Source organism: Dipodomys merriami, unplaced genomic scaffold (assembly GCF_024711535.1).
Source record: "Dipodomys merriami isolate MVZ:Mamm:240054 unplaced genomic scaffold, mDipMer1.0.p SCAF_81, whole genome shotgun sequence".
NCBI lineage: Eukaryota > Metazoa > Chordata > Mammalia > Rodentia > Heteromyidae > Dipodomys > Dipodomys merriami.
The window spans coordinates 1,218,139-1,239,585 of record NW_027206413.1 but is presented as its reverse complement, the minus strand read 5'-3'; the positions used below and the strand labels follow the sequence as shown (position 1 = coordinate 1,239,585).

General features: G+C 52.5%; 1 protein-coding gene across 4 annotated transcripts in view; it reads left to right on the top strand.

The window, feature by feature from the left end:
* Positions 1-2,004: 2,004 nt before the first annotated feature.
* The window catches only part of LOC138819718 (paired mesoderm homeobox protein 1), a 67,851-nt gene continuing 48,408 nt past the window's right edge, over positions 2,005-21,447 (top strand). For 3 of the 4 annotated variants that reach the window (XM_070011262.1, XM_070011264.1, XM_070011265.1), the window contains exon 1: positions 2,005-2,777. In XM_070011262.1, the coding sequence (XP_069867363.1) occupies positions 2,537-2,777 (241 nt within the window). In that variant the 5' untranslated portion in view covers positions 2,005-2,536. Of the gene's footprint in view, positions 2,778-4,095; positions 4,301-21,447 lie in introns of those variants that run through there. The other variant, XM_070011263.1, reaches the window with a different exon arrangement.

The window sequence follows — 21,447 nt, the reverse complement described above, 5'->3', positions numbered from 1 at the left end:
CCGGGGATAGATCCGCCCCTCCCTAACCCTCCCCTCCCTCCCCCTCCCCCCTCCCCTCCCCCCTCCCTCCCCGCCCCCCCCCCAGCTGCGGGCCACAGGGGTTCCTTGATCCGACTGTGCCCGGGAAGGAGGCGGGTGGGGAGGGGGGTGGGGAGGGGAGGGGAGAGGGTGGGGATGGGGGAGGGGGAGAGGGGTCTGTGGAGCGTCAGGCGGGCTCAAAGGTTCTCGGTAATTGCAGGCTCCCATTAAGTGGAGACCGCCCTCCCGGGGCCCCAATTTTCTCGTGTTCCCACAAAGCCTCGCGTGCCACTCCGCGCCTTTTGAAGTGCCGGAGAGAGGGCCTGCGTCCCGGGGAGGGGAGAGGGGAGGGAGGGCAGGGGAGAGAGGAGGGGAGAGGGAGAGAGCAGGGGAGAGGGGAGGGAGGGCAGGGGAGAGGGAGAGAGAGCAGGGGAGAGGGAGAGCAGGGGAGAGAGAGAGAGCAGGGGAGAGGGAGAGAGCAGGGGAGAGAGAGAGAGAGCAGGGGAGAGGGAGAGAGCAGGGGAGAGGGAGAGAGAGAGCAGGGGAGAGGGAGAGAGAGCAGGGGAGAGGGAGAGAGAGCAGAGGAGAGAGAGCAGGGGAGAGGGAGAGAGAGCAGGGGAGAGGGAGAGAGCAGGGGAGAGAGAGAGAGCAGGGGAGAGGGAGAGAGCAGAGGAGAGGGAGAGAGAGCAGGGGAGAGGGAGAGGGCAGGGGAGAGGGAGAGAGCAGGGGAGAGGGAGAGGGCAGGGGAGGGGCTGGGGGAGCTGCCGCCCTCCTTTGGATTTCGGAAGCCCTATTTTTACACACGTACCTATATAGGTGTGTAAATACATATATACACATATACACACATACATACACATATACGTGTGCACACCTGTGCATATACACACGCACACCCATGTATACACAGGCATGCACATGCACACACATGCGCACACCTGTACATATACGCGGGCACGCACATGCACACACATGCGCACACCTGTACGTATACGCCGGCATGCACATGCACACACATGCGCACACCTGTACGTATACACAGGCATGCACATGCACAGGCATGCGCACACCTGTACGTATACGCAGGCATGCACATGCACACACATGCGCACACCTGTACGTATATGCAGGCACGCACATGCACACACATGCACGTATACGCGGACATGCACATGCACACACACATGCGCACACCTGTACGTATACTGCACATGCACACACATGCACACACCTGTACGTATACTGCACACACATGCGCACACCTGTACGTATACGCAGGCATGCACATGCACACACATGCACACACATACGTATACGCAGGCATGCACATGCACAGGCATGCGCACACATGTACGTATACGCAGGCATGCACATGCACAGGCATGCGCACACCTGTACGTATATGCAGGCATGCACATGCACACACATGCGCACACCTGTACTATACTGCACATGCACACACATGCACACACCTGTACGTATATGCAGGCACGCACATGCACACACATGCGCACACCTGTACGTATATGCAGGCACGCACATGCACACACATGCACACACCTGTACGTATACACTCGTATGCAGAGCCCCTCCGCAGGACCTGCCCGCTCCGGAGCTGCAGAGGCTCCGGGTCCGGTTGGTCGGCGGCGCGGGCTGGAGGGAGTGTTAGGGCGGGTGCTGGGAGTCCAGCTGGAGGGGGGACGAGGGCCGGGCTGGAGAGAGAACGGGGCCGGGCTGGAGGGAGGACGGGGCCGGGCTGGAGGGAGGACAGGGCCGGGCTGGAGGGAGGACGGGGCCGGGCTGGAGGGAGGAGGAGGGAGGCCGGGCTGGAGGGAGGACGGGGCCGTCTTGGCCTTCTTTTTTTTGGAAGCCGACTTTGCCTTCCCCCTCCCTGCTCGCCCGGCCCCGCCCGCCGGCCCCTTCCCCCTCCTCCTCCCTCCCCTCCCCTCCCCCCCTCCTCCTTCCTCTGTTTAGTGAGCGCTGGGCAAGGTTTTGGAAAGCTGCGAGGGCGAAGGGCTGCGCGCTCTCCGGTCCCTCTCCATCTCCCTGTCCGTCTCTCCCTGTCCGTCTCTCTCCCTCTCTCTCCATCTCTCTCTCCATCTCTCTCTCCCTGTCTCCCTCTCTTCTGATCCGGGCTCACTTTTGTTCCATCATTACAAGTGTTAGGTGAACTCCTCGGTGCGGTTCCCTGTCCGGCGCGCGCCGGACCTGGCTGCGGGAGCGCGGGCCGCCGCGGGGTCCGCGGTGCGGAGCTCGGTGCGGGGTCCCCGCGCCCCGCGCGCCCCGCCTCCGGCCGCCTCGCCCGGCCTTCCGGGCCCCTCTCTGGCCTCTCTCTCTCTCTCTTTCTCTCTCTCTCTCTCTCTGGCCCTCCCTCCGTCCCTCGCCCCCCTCCCCGCTGCGCTCGGCTCCCCCCCTCGCGCCCACCGCGTGTGGACTCCAGCGGGCAGAGGGGGGCGGGCGGACCGGAGCGGCGCGGCGCGGCGGAGCGAGCGGGGACCGGGGCGGAGCGGGGCGGGCCATGACCTCGGGCTACGCGCACGTCCTGGAGCGGCCCGCGGCGCTGGGCGGCCGGCTGGACGGCCCGGGCGGCCTCGACCCGCTGCAGGCCAAGAAGAACTTCTCGGTCAGCCACCTGCTGGACCTGGAGGAGGCGGGCGACATGGTGGCGGCGCCGGCGGACGAGGGCGCGGGCGAGGCGGGCCGCGGCCTGCTGGAGTCGCCGGGCCTCACCAGCGGCAGCGACACCCCGCAGCAGGACAGTGAGTGCGGGCCGGGGCCGGGGCCGGGGAGGCCGGGGAGGCCGGGGTCGCAGGCCCGCGGCGGGCCGCGCCGGGCCGGGGGAGGCTGGGCGCGCGGGGAGCCCCGGGCGGTGCGCCCTGCGCGGGCCCCGCGGCCCCGGCGTCCCGGACACCCCGGGCAGCCGAGGCACAGGGCCTGCGAGCTCCCGCTGCGCCCCAGAGTCGCGGGGCTGTCGGGGGCCTGGCTCTCCAGGGATGGCCTCGCCCCAGCCCCCCTCTCCGATGAAAGCGGTGCTCCCCGGCACTCTGCCTTACGAACGCGGCTGGGGCGTCGCGGCGTGCCGCCCAGGGCGTCCCAGGTGACAGAGAGAGGGGGCGAGAGAGGGAGAGGTTCCCTGGGGAGATCTGAGCCGGTGCTGGTCACCCGTGAGACCCGGGACTTGGGGTGCGCCTTCCAACCCTCAGGCTTCACAAAACGTTGCTATCCCCGACTTAAAAATAAAGCTTAGAAACTGCGGGCCAGCGGTTTCCGAACTCAGAAAAGAGCCGCCGCCGGGGCTGGGAGGCGCCGCGGGAAGCGGGCCGGCCCTCGCCCCTGCGCCGGGCCGCGAGGGGCCTCGGCTCCCGGGGCTCGGCTCCCCACCCGGCTCTTCCGCGAGCCCGGGAAGCCTCGGCCGCTCCCGCCGCGAGCGGCCCGGCGCCGGCGCCTCTGCACGGCCTTGGCCTCCGGCGGCGAGGCTGCCGCTCCGGGCTGCGGAGTCGGGTCCCCAAGCGCGGCGGCACTGGGCGCAGGGCTGGGGTTTGGGGTTTGGGGTGGGGCTGCTGGGAAGCCCCGCTCAGCCCCGCGCGCCGTCCGCGGGTCGCGCGCCCTGTGCCAAAGAAACCAGAGAACGCACAGGCACGAGGAGGGGTCGCGCCGGGACCGGCGGCTCCTCGCACCCGCTCCCGTGATCCCGGGCACTGAGAGCTGCACTTCCGACAGAAAACAAGGCCTGGGGAAGCCGCGGGCCAAAGGACGAGGCCGGGGGGGGGGGGGGGCGAGACAGAAACGGAGGCTGAGAGGCAGATGGAACGCGCCGCCGGCCGGGTCGCCGGTCGCCGGCCGTGGCTGTTGGTCTTTTGCAAGCAAACCCCAGGACGAGTGAGGTGTCGGGACTGGTCAGGGCGTTGTTCTGGGCACCAAGCAGAGCTGGGCAGGGCACCCACGGCCGGGCACAGAGCAGTTCTGAAGACGGGCACGGACTTGTGGGAGACCCCGCCTGGCCCCGCGGTGGCTGCCAAGCCCTGGGTCACCCCGAGGGGCAGGGACGGACTGGACAGAGGTGGGGTCCTTTGTCCCGGGAGGATGGGGAAACACTGGGGGCCTGCCTGGGTCATGCCCGACTCCAGGCACGGGGAGGCTCCGAGGCCTCCGGACGGAGGCTGCGCGCGGCGGGATCGGCCTGCCGTTTCTGGAGGAGCCCGGAGCCCGAAGACACGAGCCGCGCTTCCCGGGGCCTTCGAACAAACGGCTGCCGGCAGAAGTCCCCGCAGCCGCTGTCTGGGTAAGCCAGGCTGGAGCCCGTTATGCCAGCGGGGCCGGGGAGCTGGCGTCCTTGGTTCTCAGCTCTTTAGGTCAGATGGGGGCCCGCGGCGTCGGGCTCGCTCGGCCTCCAGGCTGGCGGCGTCCGCGGCCCCGCTGATCGCTGCCAGGCCCGGGAAGAGATCTTCCCTTCAGACAGACCCAGCCTGCGGCCTCGCCTTTGATTTTCCCAGGTGGAGAGAAACAGTCCGGACTCCCGACCTGCCTACGGTTTCTTCTCCTAAGGAAATTAGCAATTTGGTTCTATTTGCACTATTTGGTTCTTAATTCGGAGAATCTGGGACGGACAGCCTAGTCGAGTGTAGCACCGAGGAACGAAGTAGTGTCCGGAGTGGGGACTTCTTACTGACCTCCCCAAACCCCACCAGCAAGCAACAGTTCAGCGCCCTCATCTTACAGTGTATCCGCTCCATTTCCTTTCTAAAAGTGGATTTCTCCCCCCACCACTATCCAGCTCAGTAAATTTCTTAAACAACAGCAACTTCCTCCTCCTCTTTCTCTTCTCCTTTCTTCCTCCTCCTCTTCTTCCTCTTCCTCCTCCTCCTCTTCTTCCTCTTCCTCCTCCTCCTCTTCTTCCTCTTCTTCCTCTTCCTCCTCCTCCTCTTCTTCCTCTTCCTCCTCTTCTTCCTCTTCCTCCTCCTCCTCTTCTTCCTCTTCCTCTTCCTCCTCCTCCTCTTCTTCCTCTTCCTCCCCCTCCCCCCCGTTAGGAATCAGATGGCTGTTGTGGGTACGTGGTGTGTAGTGGGATCGCAGGCGGCACGGGGCAGGTAGCCCGAGCGAGAGGGAACCGGTTATAAAACCAGGCGGGGGGGGCCAGTGCATCCCCTGTCATTTCTTAATCTCAACTTCTGCAAACTCTTAAAGAAGGGGGGAGCGCGCGCCGGTCTCCCACGTTCTTTCCCAACCTCTAAATTAGTGGAACCAGATTGTCCTAATGAGACCTTTTGTTGGAAACACATGTACTCATAAAAAGGTAGCCGGAAAGTCAATTAGACGGCGCGCACAGGCGCTCGCAGGCCGGGGCTAAGCGCGCAGGGCGCACCGCTGGGCCCGGCCCGGCCTGCGAGCGCCCGGACCGGGGCGCACGGGCGGCGCGGCGGGCGGGGGAAGTGGCTTTGTCCGGGCGAGGGCCTCACCCCGGGGCCGGGCTGACTCCGGTGCGCGCGGCCGGGCCCTCCGGCTCCCGCAGCGCGTCTCTGGGAGGACGCCCGTCCGCCCGCAGGCCCGGGCGCCGCGGGGCGGAGTGGCACCGCACCCCGGGTCCCGCGCGGCCTCTGCGACGCGGCACCCGGCGTGGCAGCTTTGACTCGGGGGTCACCGCCCTCCCCCCAAGCCGGCTGCCGCGAACCCCGCTCGCTTTGCACTGGAGACACTTGGGAGAGGTCAGCCTGGCCGGCGCCTGGCTCCGGGCGACACCCCGGGCTCCGTCCCCGCGCCCACCCCGGCTCCGGAGGTCGAGGCCCCCGCGCGTGGGCCGGGGACCCCGCGCCCCGGGGCCGCAGTGTGCGTCTCACACCCAGGCGGGTACAGCGCGTCTGCACCGCGGCCGCGCGCGCGGGCACCGAGGGGGGGGCGTGGAGTCGCTCGGTCTCTGGGGTCTCTCTTGGGGGTGGGGGTAGGAGAGGGGTTTTGGGGGGCGGGCAGGACACACGTCGGAAGAACACCCTCCCCCAGTGAGCTGCGGGAAGCCCGGGCCGGCGTCCTCGCGCGACCAGGCTTGGCTCGCGCGGGTCTCGGCGGGGACCCCGGAAGCTGGATTCCCGGGCCGCAGCCCGGGGTGCCCCCCGGAAGCTGGATTCTCGGGCTAACGACTCGCCGCCATCCACACCAGCGCCCCAGGCGCCACCAAACGCGGCCCACCTCGGCCTCCTGGGGTCGGGCCCCGCCCCGGGAGCCCGCGCCGCCGCTCGGCTCCGTCGGTCGCCCTGGGCCGAGCCTCGCGGGCGCGGCCGCTCCATGCGCACGCGGCACGCGGCGGTCAGCACCCCGAGGCAGCAGGGGCCGGGACGCCGGGCCTCTCCCGGTCCCAGGCCTCGCGCCCAGGGCTCCCAGTTGCGCTCAGAGCGCCTTCCGGGGCCCTGAACGCGCAGCTCCCCACGGCTCTGCACCCACGTCGGGAACTGGGGGCGCCAGCGGGCCCGGGGTCCCACGGGGAGCCCCTCGGGAATGTGGGTGCTCACTTGACCCCCGAGATCGGGGCTGGGCGCAGGCCCCGACCCTCTTTGGTTCGCTTTCTCGGCGCTGTTTGCCGGGGACGGGCGTTCCGTTCACGGCTCGCACCGCTCGCGCGCCGGGCCGCTTCCCGCGGGCTGCCGCCGGCTTTGCACACTCGCCTTTTTGCAGGGAAATGTGCGGAGGGAGCAGAAGCGAGAGGGACCCAAGGCGCACGTAAGCCTTTCAAACGCAGCCCGACGTGCCTCTGCGTGTCCTGGGGGCCCGCGCCGCCCGCCCCGGCCCTGCACGCGATCCCGGGCCGCGGGCAGCAGGGCCGCTGTCGGAGAGGTAGGAGGCCGCCCGGCCTAGAGACGAGCCCCTCTTGCCCGGTCCTTCCGACAGGGGGCGCGAGCCTCCCAGGCTGGGGTCCGGACACCCTGCCTTCCCCACCTCTGGGCACCCAGAGAGGACAGGAGACAGGTAGCAGAGCGCAAGGGGTGTGGCGAGTGTGGAGACACCCGGGGCTGTAGGCACACTGGTGACAGTTGGAGAGAAACGTGGAGATTGCTGGCTGCGAGAAGGGCCTGCTGTCCGTGTGGCCTTCGCGGTGAGGGGGACCGGGTCCCAGGGTGAGCCAGAAAGAGGCGGAGAGACAGGCAGGAGGGGACGGGGCAGGAGGGGACAGGGCAGGAGGGGACGGGGCAGGAGGAGACCGGTCAGGAGCACTGTCTCTTGGAGTCCACAGGTGCTAAACCTGGCATCTGCATTTACTGGGCGAGAGAGAAGGGTTGGCTTTGAGGATGAGGGTGTGATTCTTTCACTTATGACCTTGAGATGCTCAAAGACACAGGAGGCCTCAGAGTAGCTGGTGCCTTCCCACTGGGCAGAATTATCTGGTACCCTAGAGCTCTGTCCTGGAGTTGGGGTGACCTTTTTTCCCCAAAGGAAACGCAGCCCTAGCCCCTCAAATCTTGCGTGGACCAGAGCGAGAGCGTCTAAAACAGCTTTCATTTCCAAATGTTACTCCTGATCTCCAGTGATCTGCTCCATGTGGGCAACGGGCTCGAGGGATTGAGGGTCACTTCTTAAGTTCCTTTACAAATTGCGAACTCGGTTTACTGCTCTTCTAACCTCATGGAGATGCCGTAACTGTGGGAGCCGCACCCTGGCTCGGTCGGCGAAGACGTTCTTTGCATAGATGATGATGGTTGTATTCGCCTCGCGGGATAATCTGAGCTGGAGTGTTCACTGGAAGCTGGAGCAGGAGGCCAGAATCGTAAGGGAAATCGCTTTCCCACAGACATTTGTCTGAAAATAAGAACATTCACTAAATTTCTCATCATCAGTCATGTCGCTATATGTTAAGAGACCTCGTAATGCGGGAAGGTGGTATAAATGATAAAGAAGCAGCAAATCAGACGAGTGCTCTCTCAGTATTACTGCACGTGGATAGGGGGACAAATCTCTTCAGAGATGCAACTTCAGACATACAACTTCTTCAAGGCCCAGGCTTCCAACTCAATCAAATGTTGAGTCAGAGAGTGGTTGTGGGAAAAGTGTAAAGCCGAACCAGCCTTTTAGTGACAATCACAGCACCACAATTCCACCAAACTTCCATGCATTTTCCCACACAAATGCCGGGTGCTGTTTTACAAAAGGCTTGGTAGGATTGGGTTGGGCCTGTGTGCTATGCGAATCAGTGTTCCAGACTCCTGTCTTTCTTGATCTACTCTCTCTGTTCTCTGTTGTGCATCCTCTGCACTAACATCTGTGCAAGATCTGTGTGCTTACAGAGAGGAAACTGGGACTTTAAAAGGCCCCTTAAATATCGTTTTCTAGAATCTTCCAAAAAGAAAAGAGAAGGCTGCTGAAATCAATGATATGTTATGCACTAGATATCTACATCTGTTTTTTCTCTCTTGTAAATTCATTTTATGATAGCCCAGTTAGAGACCTCTTTGGAATTGGGAAATTGTGGCTTAGTAGACTGGTTATCATTCTGTTACTTTTTCAAGTAGCTCATTATAAATAGACAGCAAAGTTCGTTCGAACTTCATTCGAAAAAGGTATTGAATCTAAATCTCTGCGTTTAATCTTTTTCATATATTTCTATTAATTCAGATTGGGTGGTAACACCAGCTGTGTACATTTAGACTTTTCTTTCTATATCTTTCTGGTGCTACTCCTAAATACTGGTCAGGATTATTATATGTCACCCGGACAGCTGTCAAACTGTTCCCTGAGTTCAGTAGTGCTTACTATATAGTAGAATGAGCCCCTCTTCTTTACTCAAGTGTCTTTCTAATTTTTCCAAAGTACTAGTCACTTTACCCTTTCCTTTCCACTTTATGCTCTTTGCCTGTGGATACCGTCTAGCCCCTCAATTGTAATAATCATCTACAGTCTGGTGATCCTGTAGCTTTAAGACCTCCCCCCACAACAGAGCTGTAAATCTTTAAATTTATTTGACATGTACATTTGAATGTCACAAAATGCTCCAATCTCAAAAACAATAAAAAGTGGAGCTAATGAGCTCCCTTTCCCCAGTCAAATTCTCGGAGATGTCTCCCTTTTCCTGCATGACAGCGCATGGGTGCAACATTTCAGATCCGTCCTTGACTCCCTCTTCCTCCCCGTCTCCCGTCTCTGATTCCCAGCAAGTCTTCCTTCTGTGATGTATCGAGTCCACAGCTCCGTCAGATCTCACCCACGCTGCTGTACCATCCTAACTCAGAGCTCCCTGCACCCATAGTTTTCTTCCCCTGGGCACAGGGAGAATCAATGCATCCTTAGCACGTTTGTCAAATGGCTGAGTGATAGATTCACTTCCTCCATAAATACATAGTTTAGCTCTCCTCTTTAGAACGCACAATTGATTTTCATTCTTCTTCACATAAAAATGGGTTGAGTTTTTTTGGACTGATCAGTCTCTAGAGTCTTAATCTTTCATTCTTATTCCAACCCCCCCCCCTTCGCACACACATACACACAACACACAGGTGTGAAGTATTTCCCTCACAGGCTGGGTAAGCTGGTATATTTCCCCATGTTCTCAGTCTCATTTCTGCTTCTCTGACTTCTTATTTGCAAAGTCCTCACCCCAAGCCTCTGGGGAAACCTGCTCATGCCCTTCCAAGGTCCTCTCTCATCAGACCTCCTTGTGAGACCTTGGATTGCCTGACTCCACTTCTAAGCAATCCCTTTCCAAAACCACTTTCTTCATTGATACTCTGGTGAAGTTAGTGCCTCTGCATCTGACTTATTTTGCTAACTATTCTATGACCGTTAATTTGCCTTGATGATTTTCTTAAGACTAGAGACTTCTAAGTAGGAGAAAACAACATATCCACAAACTATACTGCTCCACAGTGTAAGAAAATAAGCTCAGTTGATAATTTTGGCACACTATGATTTTACTGTCTTTGCACTGCCTAGTTGCAAGTAACTTAGTAAATTATAAGTAATACTGAATTATGACATCCACTGATTTTTGAAGAGTATGGAATTTTAGATTAAAAATCAAAATAGGAAAGCCAAGTTGCCTATATTTCCCCACGCTGGGTTATTACTTTGGTGTTACAATACTTTCTTTTTGAGTTTTACATAATTTTGGATTACATTGTATTAACATCCTTGATTACTGATCTTTCTTTAATCAGTGGAGGAATTTTTAATCCCATTCTCAGATATCGTGTTTCCCCTAAATTAAGAAAACACACAAACATTTGTCCCACTTGTTTTCATCAGGAAAGTTAAACAAACAAACACATAAACAGCCCGCAGAGGTTTCCCATGGATTCTGCCAGCCAGGCCTCGCAGGGAAGAATTCCTTGCACCCGCCTTCTAATGGATGCGTTTTCAGCCCCAAAGGACTTCAGAGTAAACAGTTTCTTTTTCCCTTCGGTTTTTCTGGCGGGGAGACAGACAAGAGACACACTTCTTCTTTGGAAGTTGGCGGAGCTCGCCTAGCACCTAGCTCAGGCTCCTGGAACATGGTTAGAGAACTACTCGGTCATTAAGTGTTTAGATGACTTGAGAAGACCCAGTTCACAACATGAGGACAAAGAAGGGGTTGAAAAAAATCTGTTCTTGTCGATCCCTGGATCTTGGATTTCTTTTTACTAAAACATGTGAAGGCTTACACGTACAGCAGTAGAGAATAGGAGAAGAATCCTTATTTATTTCTCTGTGCTCCTAGGATAATAAAGATAGAATGGCAGCATAGCCCAGGACATGGTAGTATATTTTAATAGAGGAAGAAACATTTGGGAGGAAAAAAAAAACAATGAAAGGTAATGTGTTTTTATTCAAACACGAACTTTTAATTAAAGTGGCAATTATCACCGGAGGGAGATACAGATAATTATTACAAGGGCAATTTAAGAATCATTCTTAAGAAAGATGGAATTTAAAAACGCTACTCTAGGAATACAAATAGTTTACAAGTGACAGGAAGTCATATCAAACAGAACTTTAGATGATGAATTAGATGCATCTTAATAATCAGCCTTTCTCTTTTCTCATGGACAAGGGAGAGAGTAATCACCACTTCTGAGAATTAAAAAAACACACTTGCCCAATAAAAATATCTGTAGTTCCCCACCCGGCCTCTTTTCTCAGGGAGGAAAGGAAGAGAACCACCCAGAGGGCTTCTTGCTCATAACCAGATGTGCTCTTTCACAGCCTAATCCTTAAGATCGGGGGAAGACCACAGGATGAATCCTCCACACATTTAAGAAATAAAATGTAATTTACTTCATTAATCATAGAGCTGAAATCTGCAGTTTTGCTAGGCGTATTTCAGAGACCGAATCCCTCCTGACAAGAGAAACAGAAAATCACACCCCTGCAGGCTGGGCTGTGGCCGCAGTCTCTACTTCGCTCCCCTCGGGGACCAAGAGATTTTTCCGAGTGTGATCATTTTTTGCTCGGAAGATCCAGAGCACTAGTTAACTATTTAAATGTCTCCTCTCCCTCCTGTCTTCCCCTTCCCTTTCCGCCATCATTTCCCCTTTCTTGACATTAGTGAGAATGTCTGTTTTCTACCCTCTTTGAGGTTTTCTGTTTTAAAGACCTGGGATTACCTTTAAGAACCAGGACATTTATCTTTTTATTTATTGTTTAAAATTTAGTTTTAAAGTTATCTCCATGTAGTCACATGAAGGAGTTGCAGTTCAGCGTGTTCATTTATGAGCACAACGCATCTTAATCAAGGTCATTCCTTTTTTATCATTTCTCCCCATCTCCCCCCCCCCCCACTTACTACCTATCTCCTCCAATTACCTGCTTCCGTGTTCACAGAGGTACGTGGGACATTATGACAGGAGCTGACCTACTCTCTCTCTATTCACCTGTTCCTTCTCCTCTTGAGAACCAGGAAATCTAGTCTGTGTTGGAGTAGATTTTGGAGCACAATCATTTTAATTGAATTAAATACATAAAGCACCAGTTGATTTAATTCCTTTCCCTGGAAACTGACAACTTACTTTGTTAGAAAGTATTAACAACATTAACAACATGAAAGGCAGAGTAAAGTAGAATGTGAAACTATGTCATAAACTTAACATATACAAATATTATATTTCAGAAAGCTGGAGGTAAGTAAAGCTAGCATATTTGTTTCTATGAATCTATAAGAAAATGGTGGCTTAGAGAATTTTAATGGACCATGAGGAGGTGGCTTGCATGATTCTTATATTTGTTTTAAATCAAATCCCACCATCTTGGATGTCAATCAGATTCTTTCAGATCCCTTAATACTTACTGAAACGAGATGAGCTAGAAAGTAGAAGTATAGCATGACACTTGGCAATACATTGCCATAGTGCACAAATACTTGTAAATTAACCATGCCTGAATTCTTCACTGTGGAGTCGGCACGTAACTGCCTTGCCTCTGCCTGTCTTCTTTAGGGAAACAGAGGCCCCAAAGAGAAAAACATTTGGAAAAAAAGAACACACACACACACACACACACACACACACACACACACACACACACACACACACACACACACACACACACACACACACACACACACACACACACACACACACACACACACACACACACACACACACACACACACCATATCCCAAGGGATCAGTTGAGGAATTATGTGAATTATGGAGTAAAGATCCAAACTAAAAATGCATTCATGACCTTTATTTCATGAGGCATCTTTGGGACTGGGCACGTAGCTCAGTGGTACAGTGTGTACTTAACATGAATTAAGCTTTAGAGTCAATCTGCCATCCTACTGTGTGTGCACACACAGAAATCTTTGCTTTGGATTTCGGAACGCTAGGATTCCCATTTATTCTATCTTGGGTCCAGGGAGTTTTGTGTTAAATTATGGTCCCGCCATTCACAACAGGCAACTCTCGGGGCCTTGCTCTCCTCATTTACAAACAAAGTGCACGCACTGCCTGTTACCCCAAAACCTATAACGCGGGGTCGTTGTTGGTCATAAAAGGATAATGGAAGGAGGTATCTGCCCAGCTCTCCCAGCTCTTCCCACTGAAGACACATATAAATACTCGCTTAAAACTCTGTCCCAGAACCCCTGAGAAGCATCTTTTATTCCAGGCTTGCATATATATTCAGTGTAGTTTCCCGTTCATGTAAGGCTACTGAAATGACAGTATCACTGTGCTCCAGAAGGCCACACGCTTACAGAATGTGATGTGAGTGACTAAGTCCGCGTGTGTTTTTAATCCACAGTTAGAAACGCGAGGTGACATTCGTCACCAAAAGTGTGAGGCAGACTCTGGAGTTAGGCTTAAAATCCGCCCTGATTGTGGGTCTCCTTTTCAGACCAGCCTTCCTCTCCATGACGAAATGGTCAAGACCGAGTTTTGGTAACTTGGGATGGCATCTGCCTTTTCTATTCCCACTGGCTTCAGTCATCACTAACAGAGACTGAGGAAGACACATCCCTCCCTTCCATCCAGCTTCTGAAATGTATGGAGATCATATGATGCAACTTAGAATGCTATCCAGGCAGCCCTGGCATAGCCAGTAAGGTTCCAGACCAGCCATGCGACATGCACGCAACCTTCCAACTCCACCGAGAGCCTGTGGCACTGGCGTGAAGTTATCACGCATGCATAATACTCACCGTGCTCCATGGGATTGTAATAAGGTCTCCATTCTGCCTCCAACTTAGATTTCCTACCCAGTTGAATGATAGAAACATGCTGCTCTCAGTTTGGTATGTGACCTGTTTTCACAATAATGCTTTGAAATTTGATATACCAAGAAGACATGCAGACTGAATTTTTATATTATGAAGTATCTACGAGTCTTTCTTTTCCTTCCTTCCTTCTTTCCTTTTTTCTTTTCCTTCCTTCTTTCTTCCTTCCTCTTTTTCTTGCCTTTCTTTCTTTCTTCCTTTCCTCCCTCCCTCCCTCTTTTTCTCTTTCTTCCTTCTGCTTCTTTCCTTCCTAATTTCCTTCCTTTCTTTCTTCCTTCCCCTTCTTTCTTTTCTCCTTCCTTCCTTCTTTCCTTCCTTCCTCTTTCTTTCCTCCCTCCCTCCCTCCCTCCTTCCTTCCTTCCCTTCCTTCCTTCCTTCCTCTCTTTCTTTCCTCCCTCCCTCCTCCCTCCTTCCTTCCTTCTTTCCTTCCTCTCTTTCTTTCTTTCTTTTTTTCTTCCCTCCCTCCCTCCCTCCCTCCCTCCCTCCCTCCCTCCCTCCCTCCTTCCTTCCTTCCTTCCTTTCTTCCCTTTCCTCCTTCCTTCCTTTTTTTTCTCCCAAACTAAGTCTGCCTGGCGTTCTTAGACAGTAGACCTGGGCACTAACAGCTGTAATGCACGAGGAGACTGAACACTGGATGAGACACCACGGACAGGTTACACCAGGGCTGGAGTGCTAGCATCTCCCCAGATGGAGGCCCACAGTGTGACTTGGACAGCAGCAAGGTGGGCGTCCCCAGCAGCCCGCGGGTGCTCGGCCACTCTGTCACGGTCCTCCATCACTTTCCCTCCAGCTGCTGCTGTTCTCAACTCTGTTGAATAGCGGTTCTGACACGTGCCTGAAATGCTGCCTCTAATCTGTCGTGTAGTGTCTGTCCTTCCGAATGCAGGGTTCTGGGTTCCTGTTGTCCTTCCTTATGCAGGGAAGTGTCCCTTTGGCTTTTGTTTGCTTCACTTGTTTCCTGTATGTCTTTCCCACACCCAATTCACTTTTCTCTCTGACTGGGTCATTTGCATCAGCATGAACTGAGGGTCTTAAACAGGCAGAAGCTAGGCCACGCCCCTACTCTGGAAACCAGAACCACCCAGCTCATGCGTGTGGCGTAGCACAGGTGATTGCCATGCAGCACGAAGGATGAACACGTGTTCCACCTCACGCTTTCCCACCGTGGCTGGTGAGGAATCGTCACATTTCCTGTGAGGACAACTCCATGGGTCACACTCTTTGTCTCTAGTTACTCATCCCCTCCCTACGTGCCAGTCTCAGTTCTCCAATCAGGAGCGTGCAGTTTCAGGGACTGAGAGGCTGATGTGTCCGACGTCAGAATCCGTGGCGTGGTGCTTTCGCTCTCCTGGGTGGCTTGCAAGCGGTTGGCTGGCGAGTGCTGGAGCACTGAACAAGAGCGTTCCCACGGAGCCGTCCCCAGCCTGGCCCGGCCAGGCCCTGCTCAAGAAAGTACTTTGCATGACACCAGGACAAACAACTTGAGGAAAGGGTTGTGGGACGTAAAATACCAACTCTAACTTTCGTTGATGGCTATCTCCACACTTCTTCCAGGAGAGGCACGCATTTTTTTTAAATTTAATTTTATTTTATTTGAGAACATACTGTACAGAGGGGCTACAATTACATGGGCAGGATAATGCATACATTTCTTACCAAGCATTGCAGCCTCCTCCTTTGTTTACCCTTCACCTCCCTTCCCAGCCTCCCCCCTCCCCCCACCCAATTATACCCCCCTCCCCCCCCCACACCGACATTGTAAAGCTGGTTTTGACATGACATTTTGTACTTCTCATTGTTGCAACAGGTCCACCTGAATCCTTAAACGACTTGTTTGTCCCCATCTCCTCCACATGTTATACTGACATCAAATATAGTGAAAGCGGGGGTTACACTGTGGGGGAGGGACATACAAAGCAACAAAGAAATAATCTTATAAATGCGTTAGAAACACATGCATGAAAGAAAAAGTGGCCATCTCCTGGATACTGGTAGTCACAGTCTAGTTGTATATACAAGGAAGTTTTCAAATGAAAACACACCGCATTCAGGGAGTTAAACTACAGCATGTATTTTCTTCCTTTCCCCCCCTCTCCTCTCCTTCCTTCCGTCTCTTCTTCCTTCTTTCCTTCTCTCCCTTTCCCCCCTCCTTCTTTCCTTCTTTATGTTCTTTATTTTCTCCTCTGTCTCTTCCTCCTTGTCTCATTCTCTCTCTCTCTCATTTTTTGGTACTCCAGATTGAACCCAGGGCCGTGCCCATGTTAGGCAAGGTGATCTCTCTTCAGTTAACCTCTCAGCCCTTAAAAATTGTGTTTTTAAGATATCTCATTGATACTGTTGTCTGGGCTGGCTTCACACTTGGAATATTTCTGCCTTTACCTCCCAGCTAGCTGGGATTACAAGCATACACCCTCACAGCTAGCTAGTTAACTATATTTTCTTTTCCTCTTCCTCCTCCTCTTCCTACCTTCCTACCTTCCTTCCTTCCCTCCCTCCTTCTTTCCTTCCTTCCTTCCTTCTTTCTTTCTTTCTTTCTTCCTTTCTTTTTCTCCTCTTCCTTCCTTCTTCTTCTACCTCCTAGTTCCTTTCCATCTTCCTTTCTTTTTCTTACTCTTTTATAATGTACTTCCTGATTACTGATAAAATATAACTTTTTAAAAAAAATTTGATTACATATTTTCTTTTTTTCTGATTATGTATTTTCTCTTTGAGCTGATGAAGCCAAGTTTTACATGTATCCTTTTCTCAGATGATGCTTTGTGAAATTTCACTTTCCTAGATTTATTATGTTTAATGACTGCTGAATTTATTCCCTTAGTGGGGCACAAGCTTTAACACATACTAAGGTTATATTTAAAATATCCCCTTTTAAGGTGTACTCCAGGGCTCTTAAATAGATGTTCTATTAAGAATCAGGCTTTGTTTTTCTAACGAAATATGTGTAATCGTCTTTTGCTGTCCGAATGGCCTGTTGGTCAGCCTGTCTTAACTGATACACCACTGGACTAAGTAGGAGAAAGAAACTGCATTCAGAAAATCGCAATAAGTACGATTTGAGCAAGCTCAGAGGAAGTCATCAAGAAAAAGGAGAGCTCCTGAAAGTAGAGAGGTGAGGCTTCAGCTTCAGCCGGAGGCCCAAGGCTTTCCTGAAGCCGACTGCCGAGTTACAGGCCTCCAGGCCCGCTGGGGTCCTCTGGCGACGCTACCTTTGCCCCAGTGGTTTATGACATCACGAACCCCTCGGTGGAATCACAGCTTCATAATTCACAGTTGGCTCTTGTTTATTTCACATTGGATCACGTGTGGAACCCCGGGGCACTGTGGTTGTGTTCCCTCGAATCTCCTTGTTGCATCGTTGAGTACGTCAGAAGTTGATCACCAGGTGTCCTGACAACCCATGCTTCAGGCTTCGTGCCTGCTCATCTTGCCTCTGATTCCCTGAAAGGAATCCAGACTGCCACACCGTCCCAATGAGTTTATTTGAGGGGGGGGGTGAGAGACAGTTCCCAAAGACAGTTCCTGGCTTTGATATGGCTGATAACAAACACAATGCTGCCACAGAATGGTCATTTCTCATGTGAGAGTGATTTCTGAGCCATAACTGTAACATGGTTCTATTCCTGTTAACTCAAGGGAGACAAGAAGCTTCTTTGTAAGCAAAGAGACTCTAGACGTTCCTCCATAATGCTTTATATTTGGCCTTGCAGCTCAGAAATGATTCTACTAGTTGTAACTAGTGGATTTCTCAATGAGATACAGGGGCTAAAGCAAGAAGTTAAGATTTATGGGGACCAGGCACTGTGTTAGCTGATTCTACTAGTTATGTTGTTTCAATTTTCATAACAATGCTGAGTAGGAAGATAGTGTCGCTTCCCATTTATGAACAGGACTTTGAGACTCGGAGCAGACTGAGTAACTTGCTTGTAGTCTCAAACTAAGTTATAGCAAAGTCAGAACTTTTTTCTGACCCTTTCTATGCCATTCATCCTCCCACTTGCCCTCCAGTGGCTAGAAAATTAGAAATTAGTCCAATTGAAGAATGTTTTGGTGACATTTATTCAAAGTAAAATGATACCATACTAGATACTAGAGAATGTCTTTAGGATTAAGCATTCTAAAATGCAAGTAAACCATCAGAAAATGACACCTTTGCAAAGAAAATTTCCTGATGCTACTAAATGCTTTGGTATCTGGTAAATAGCAAAGCTGAAATCAGTTACAAGGATCAGTAAACTTCTCTGAAGGGATTAATTGGAAGATTGGACCAGAAAAGACATTGGAGTGAGGCAGAAAGCTTTCCTGGGGGTGGATAGTTCAGTTTGACCGTGGATCCTGCCAACCCAGTGATCTTACATAGGCCAGGAGCCCTTCTGGGCTCTCATGGGAATAACAGCAATCGCTGGAGGATTAAATCAGGCATGCCCAGATCGATTGGTGTAGTCTGTACTTCATACTCTATGTACTGTAGACATGGAACGGAGCTCTGAATTTTTACCAGGTTGGATGCTGGGCTGTAAAGTACTGTCATACAATGACAGGTCCAAGATGTCAAATTACTAGTAGATGTATGATAAAATTAAACTTCATTGTTGGTGGAAGAAGCCAGAGGTAGCTTCATGGTTCCATGGTGAGGAGGAAAGAGATAGTCCTTCCCGCATCATGGGTTAGAAGCCATTCTAGAACAAACTTAGAAGTAGATGAATTGAGTCTGGGAAGCTTTCCCGTGCCGCCGCCTCCCTCAGCCGGCAGTGTCTTGGTGCTGATCACTTTCACAGAACCCTTTCAAGCTGTGTGGATTCTCCAAGACTGCCTGGGAGGTTTTAGTGCCCCCATCATTCTATTCACCCCCACTTCTTTGGGGCTCCCTAGGAGGAAGATAAGCATATATAATAATCGATAAATGGAAAATAATGGGTTGTATCAATGTCGTTTAAGCCCTGGATACTCAGGCCCCCTGGCTGACACAGCAGAGCAGGAGGTCTAGCTTTAAGAGCATGAAGTTGGTCCAATACATTTCTACCCCACTCTTTGTATCGACTTCACAGATGTGTATTGAGTGTCTCCTGGCGCTGAGGACGCCGCAGCTACCAAAGCAAGCAAATGGTTTTCTCACAGTACTTAGTCCCCTGGGAAGGAATACATAGATCATACATAGATAAATAACTCAATTATGATTAAAGACAAGTGCTACAAAGAGACTGCAGCAGGCTTATTTGAGCTAGGATATGAATGAAATTCAAAGAAGCTACCCATGTAGAGAGAAAGGTGAAGAGGGAATGAAGGGTGCAAGGTCTACAAGGCAGCAGCAAACAAACCTTCTATGTGCTAGGAACAGAAGAAGATCAACCTGACCTGAAGAGTGAGTAATAGGGGTTTGCGGACAGGTGAGGATGCATATGTACGTAGACGCAAGACGATAAGAATTTGTATAATCACAAAGCTCATCTACAGTCTAAGTGTGATGTCAGTAGGAGCCACTGGAGAAATTCGGGTTGTGGGAATTTGTGGTGTGGTGGGAGGGGAGGAGGGAGGAGGAGGAGAGGTACACCCTCATTGCCGGGAGTGCCCGTGGCTCCCGCCTCTCCTCCTAGCTGCTTGGGAGGCCGCGATCTGAGGATTGCAGTTCAAAGCCAGCCTGAGAAGGAAAGCCTGTGAGACCCATGCCTCCAGTTAACTACCACAAAAGCTGGAAGCAGAGCTGTGGGGCACAAAAGCTCAGGTACGGTGCCTAGGTCCTGAGCCAAGGACTGGCAGGACTGGCACAAAAAGGAAGGAAGGGAGGGAGGGAGGGAGGAAGGAAGGAAGGGAGGGAGGGAGGGAGGAAGGAAGGAAGGGAAGGAAAGGAAAGAAAGAAAGCAGGGAGGGAGAGAAAGAAGGAAGGAAGGAAGGAAAGAAGGAAGGAAGGAAGGAAAGGGAGGGAGGGAGGAAGGAAGGAAAGGGAGGGAGGAAGGAAGGAAGGAAGGGAAGTAGGAAGGAAGGAAGGGAAAGAAGGAAGGAAGGAAAGTAGCAAGGAAGGAAGGAAAGAAGGAAGAGAGGGAGGAAGGGAAAGAAGGAAGGAAGGAAAGAAAGAAAGCAGGGAGGAAGGGAAGGGGGAAGGGAAGGAGGGAAGGAGGAAGAGAAAAAGGAGGTTATTGCAGAAGCCATGGGAAGACCATGGTACAGTTCCTTGAAGTAGCCATCTAGACAGGGTGCTGAGACTAGAGACATGCACCCAGAAAGTGCATAGCACCCAGGCTCAGGAGGCTGGCGGGAGCTGGCTGAGCTTCGAAGATGAAAGGTGCTGGGCATTTTCAGCGAGGGGGTGTTTTCTGGCCCAGAGCGCCTTATTGAAGGTGTGCATCACCTAGCCGCCTAGTTCTATACCCAGAGGATGTCTGAAATGTTCCAGCCCCCCAGGAACAGATGAGTGAAAGGTGGGAGCCATGTTTTCTCGAGTTTGCTGTTTGAAGACTTAAACCCTTCAGGTGCTGTTCATCATAATTCAGAAAGGAAGGGTTCTGTTTTCAATGTTGCAGAAGCAGCCTCTTTGTAATTTAGTAAAACATCAGAAGATAGTATTGCTAAAGACTACAATTCAGACAAGGGAACCCGTTGGTTACTGAAGTGTCCTAGCAAGGCAATTACTTGTGCTTCTAGACCTGGGCTCCTGCCCCTTCAGGTGTGGCCACGAGGAGAGCCAGAGATCAGTCAGCTTTTATTTTTCCTCCAATGTATAAAAGTGAAATCATATTTCCGACGGGTTGAAATCAGAAAATACTGCCTAGTACTGCTCATTCTGATAACAAGTGATTTCCAACGCCACGCCCAGCACTTTAAAGGACAGTAAAGCATTTGGCTTCTTGCAAAGGAGCCGATTATCCAGATTATCCATCGGATGGGTGAGACAAATGTAACACTGAGCCTCGCATAGCTCACAGTCCCATTCTAACACCACTGATCTTGAGCTCCTCCATCCCTGCTTCAACCTGCTCCTCCCTCCTCCAGCCTGCGCCTCCTCCTTTTCCTATCACTCAGCTGCTGCTCATGTTCCAGCTGGAAAGGCTCAAAACCGTCTAGCACCCCCCCCTCTGCTGCCTGCTCTATGAGCTTGAAGAGACCCCGACCACGGGATTCCAAACCTCGAAACAGCCAGTAGCTGGAAATGACCAGAATAAACTCTCTGGATGTGAAGATTTTTGTACCTCAGATAACTTAAGTATTCTGCTACTTTGGAACATCAGGAGAGAGGAAGAGAGAGAGAGAGGAGAAAAGAAAAGACAAAGTATATTAAGAAATACTGTATCATGTCATCTTTCTCGGCATTCTGAACCTTCTCGCATTTTCTATGCAGTCCTGTGGCACATGATACATTCTAGTCAACGTAAATCTACAGCTACGCAGTTGCTCAAGACTGAAGCTGAGTTCAGTAGTTCAGTCTCTTCATTTCTTTGCACAGAAAATTTTATTCACCTTTTTACTTAGGATGGAAATACTGGCTTTAGGTCCGTTGTATCTGACGTTATTTCAGGCTCATCTCTTTGAGTTTTTCCAGCTGTCTTCAGTTGGATTAGGATCCACTGGTTTATGCCAGCCTGCGTGTGATGCAGGAAGGCACTGGGTGCGTGGAACAGGGGAGCCACCCCTGTGAACCCCGTTTTTGGGGTCGTCTTGTCAAAGGCGACGCAAGTGCCGGCAAGCTCAGGACGCAGAGCGAAGATGGGCTGGGCGCTGAAAATGTCACTGGACCTCAGAGTTTTAAAATGCATTCGTTCTGATGGGCA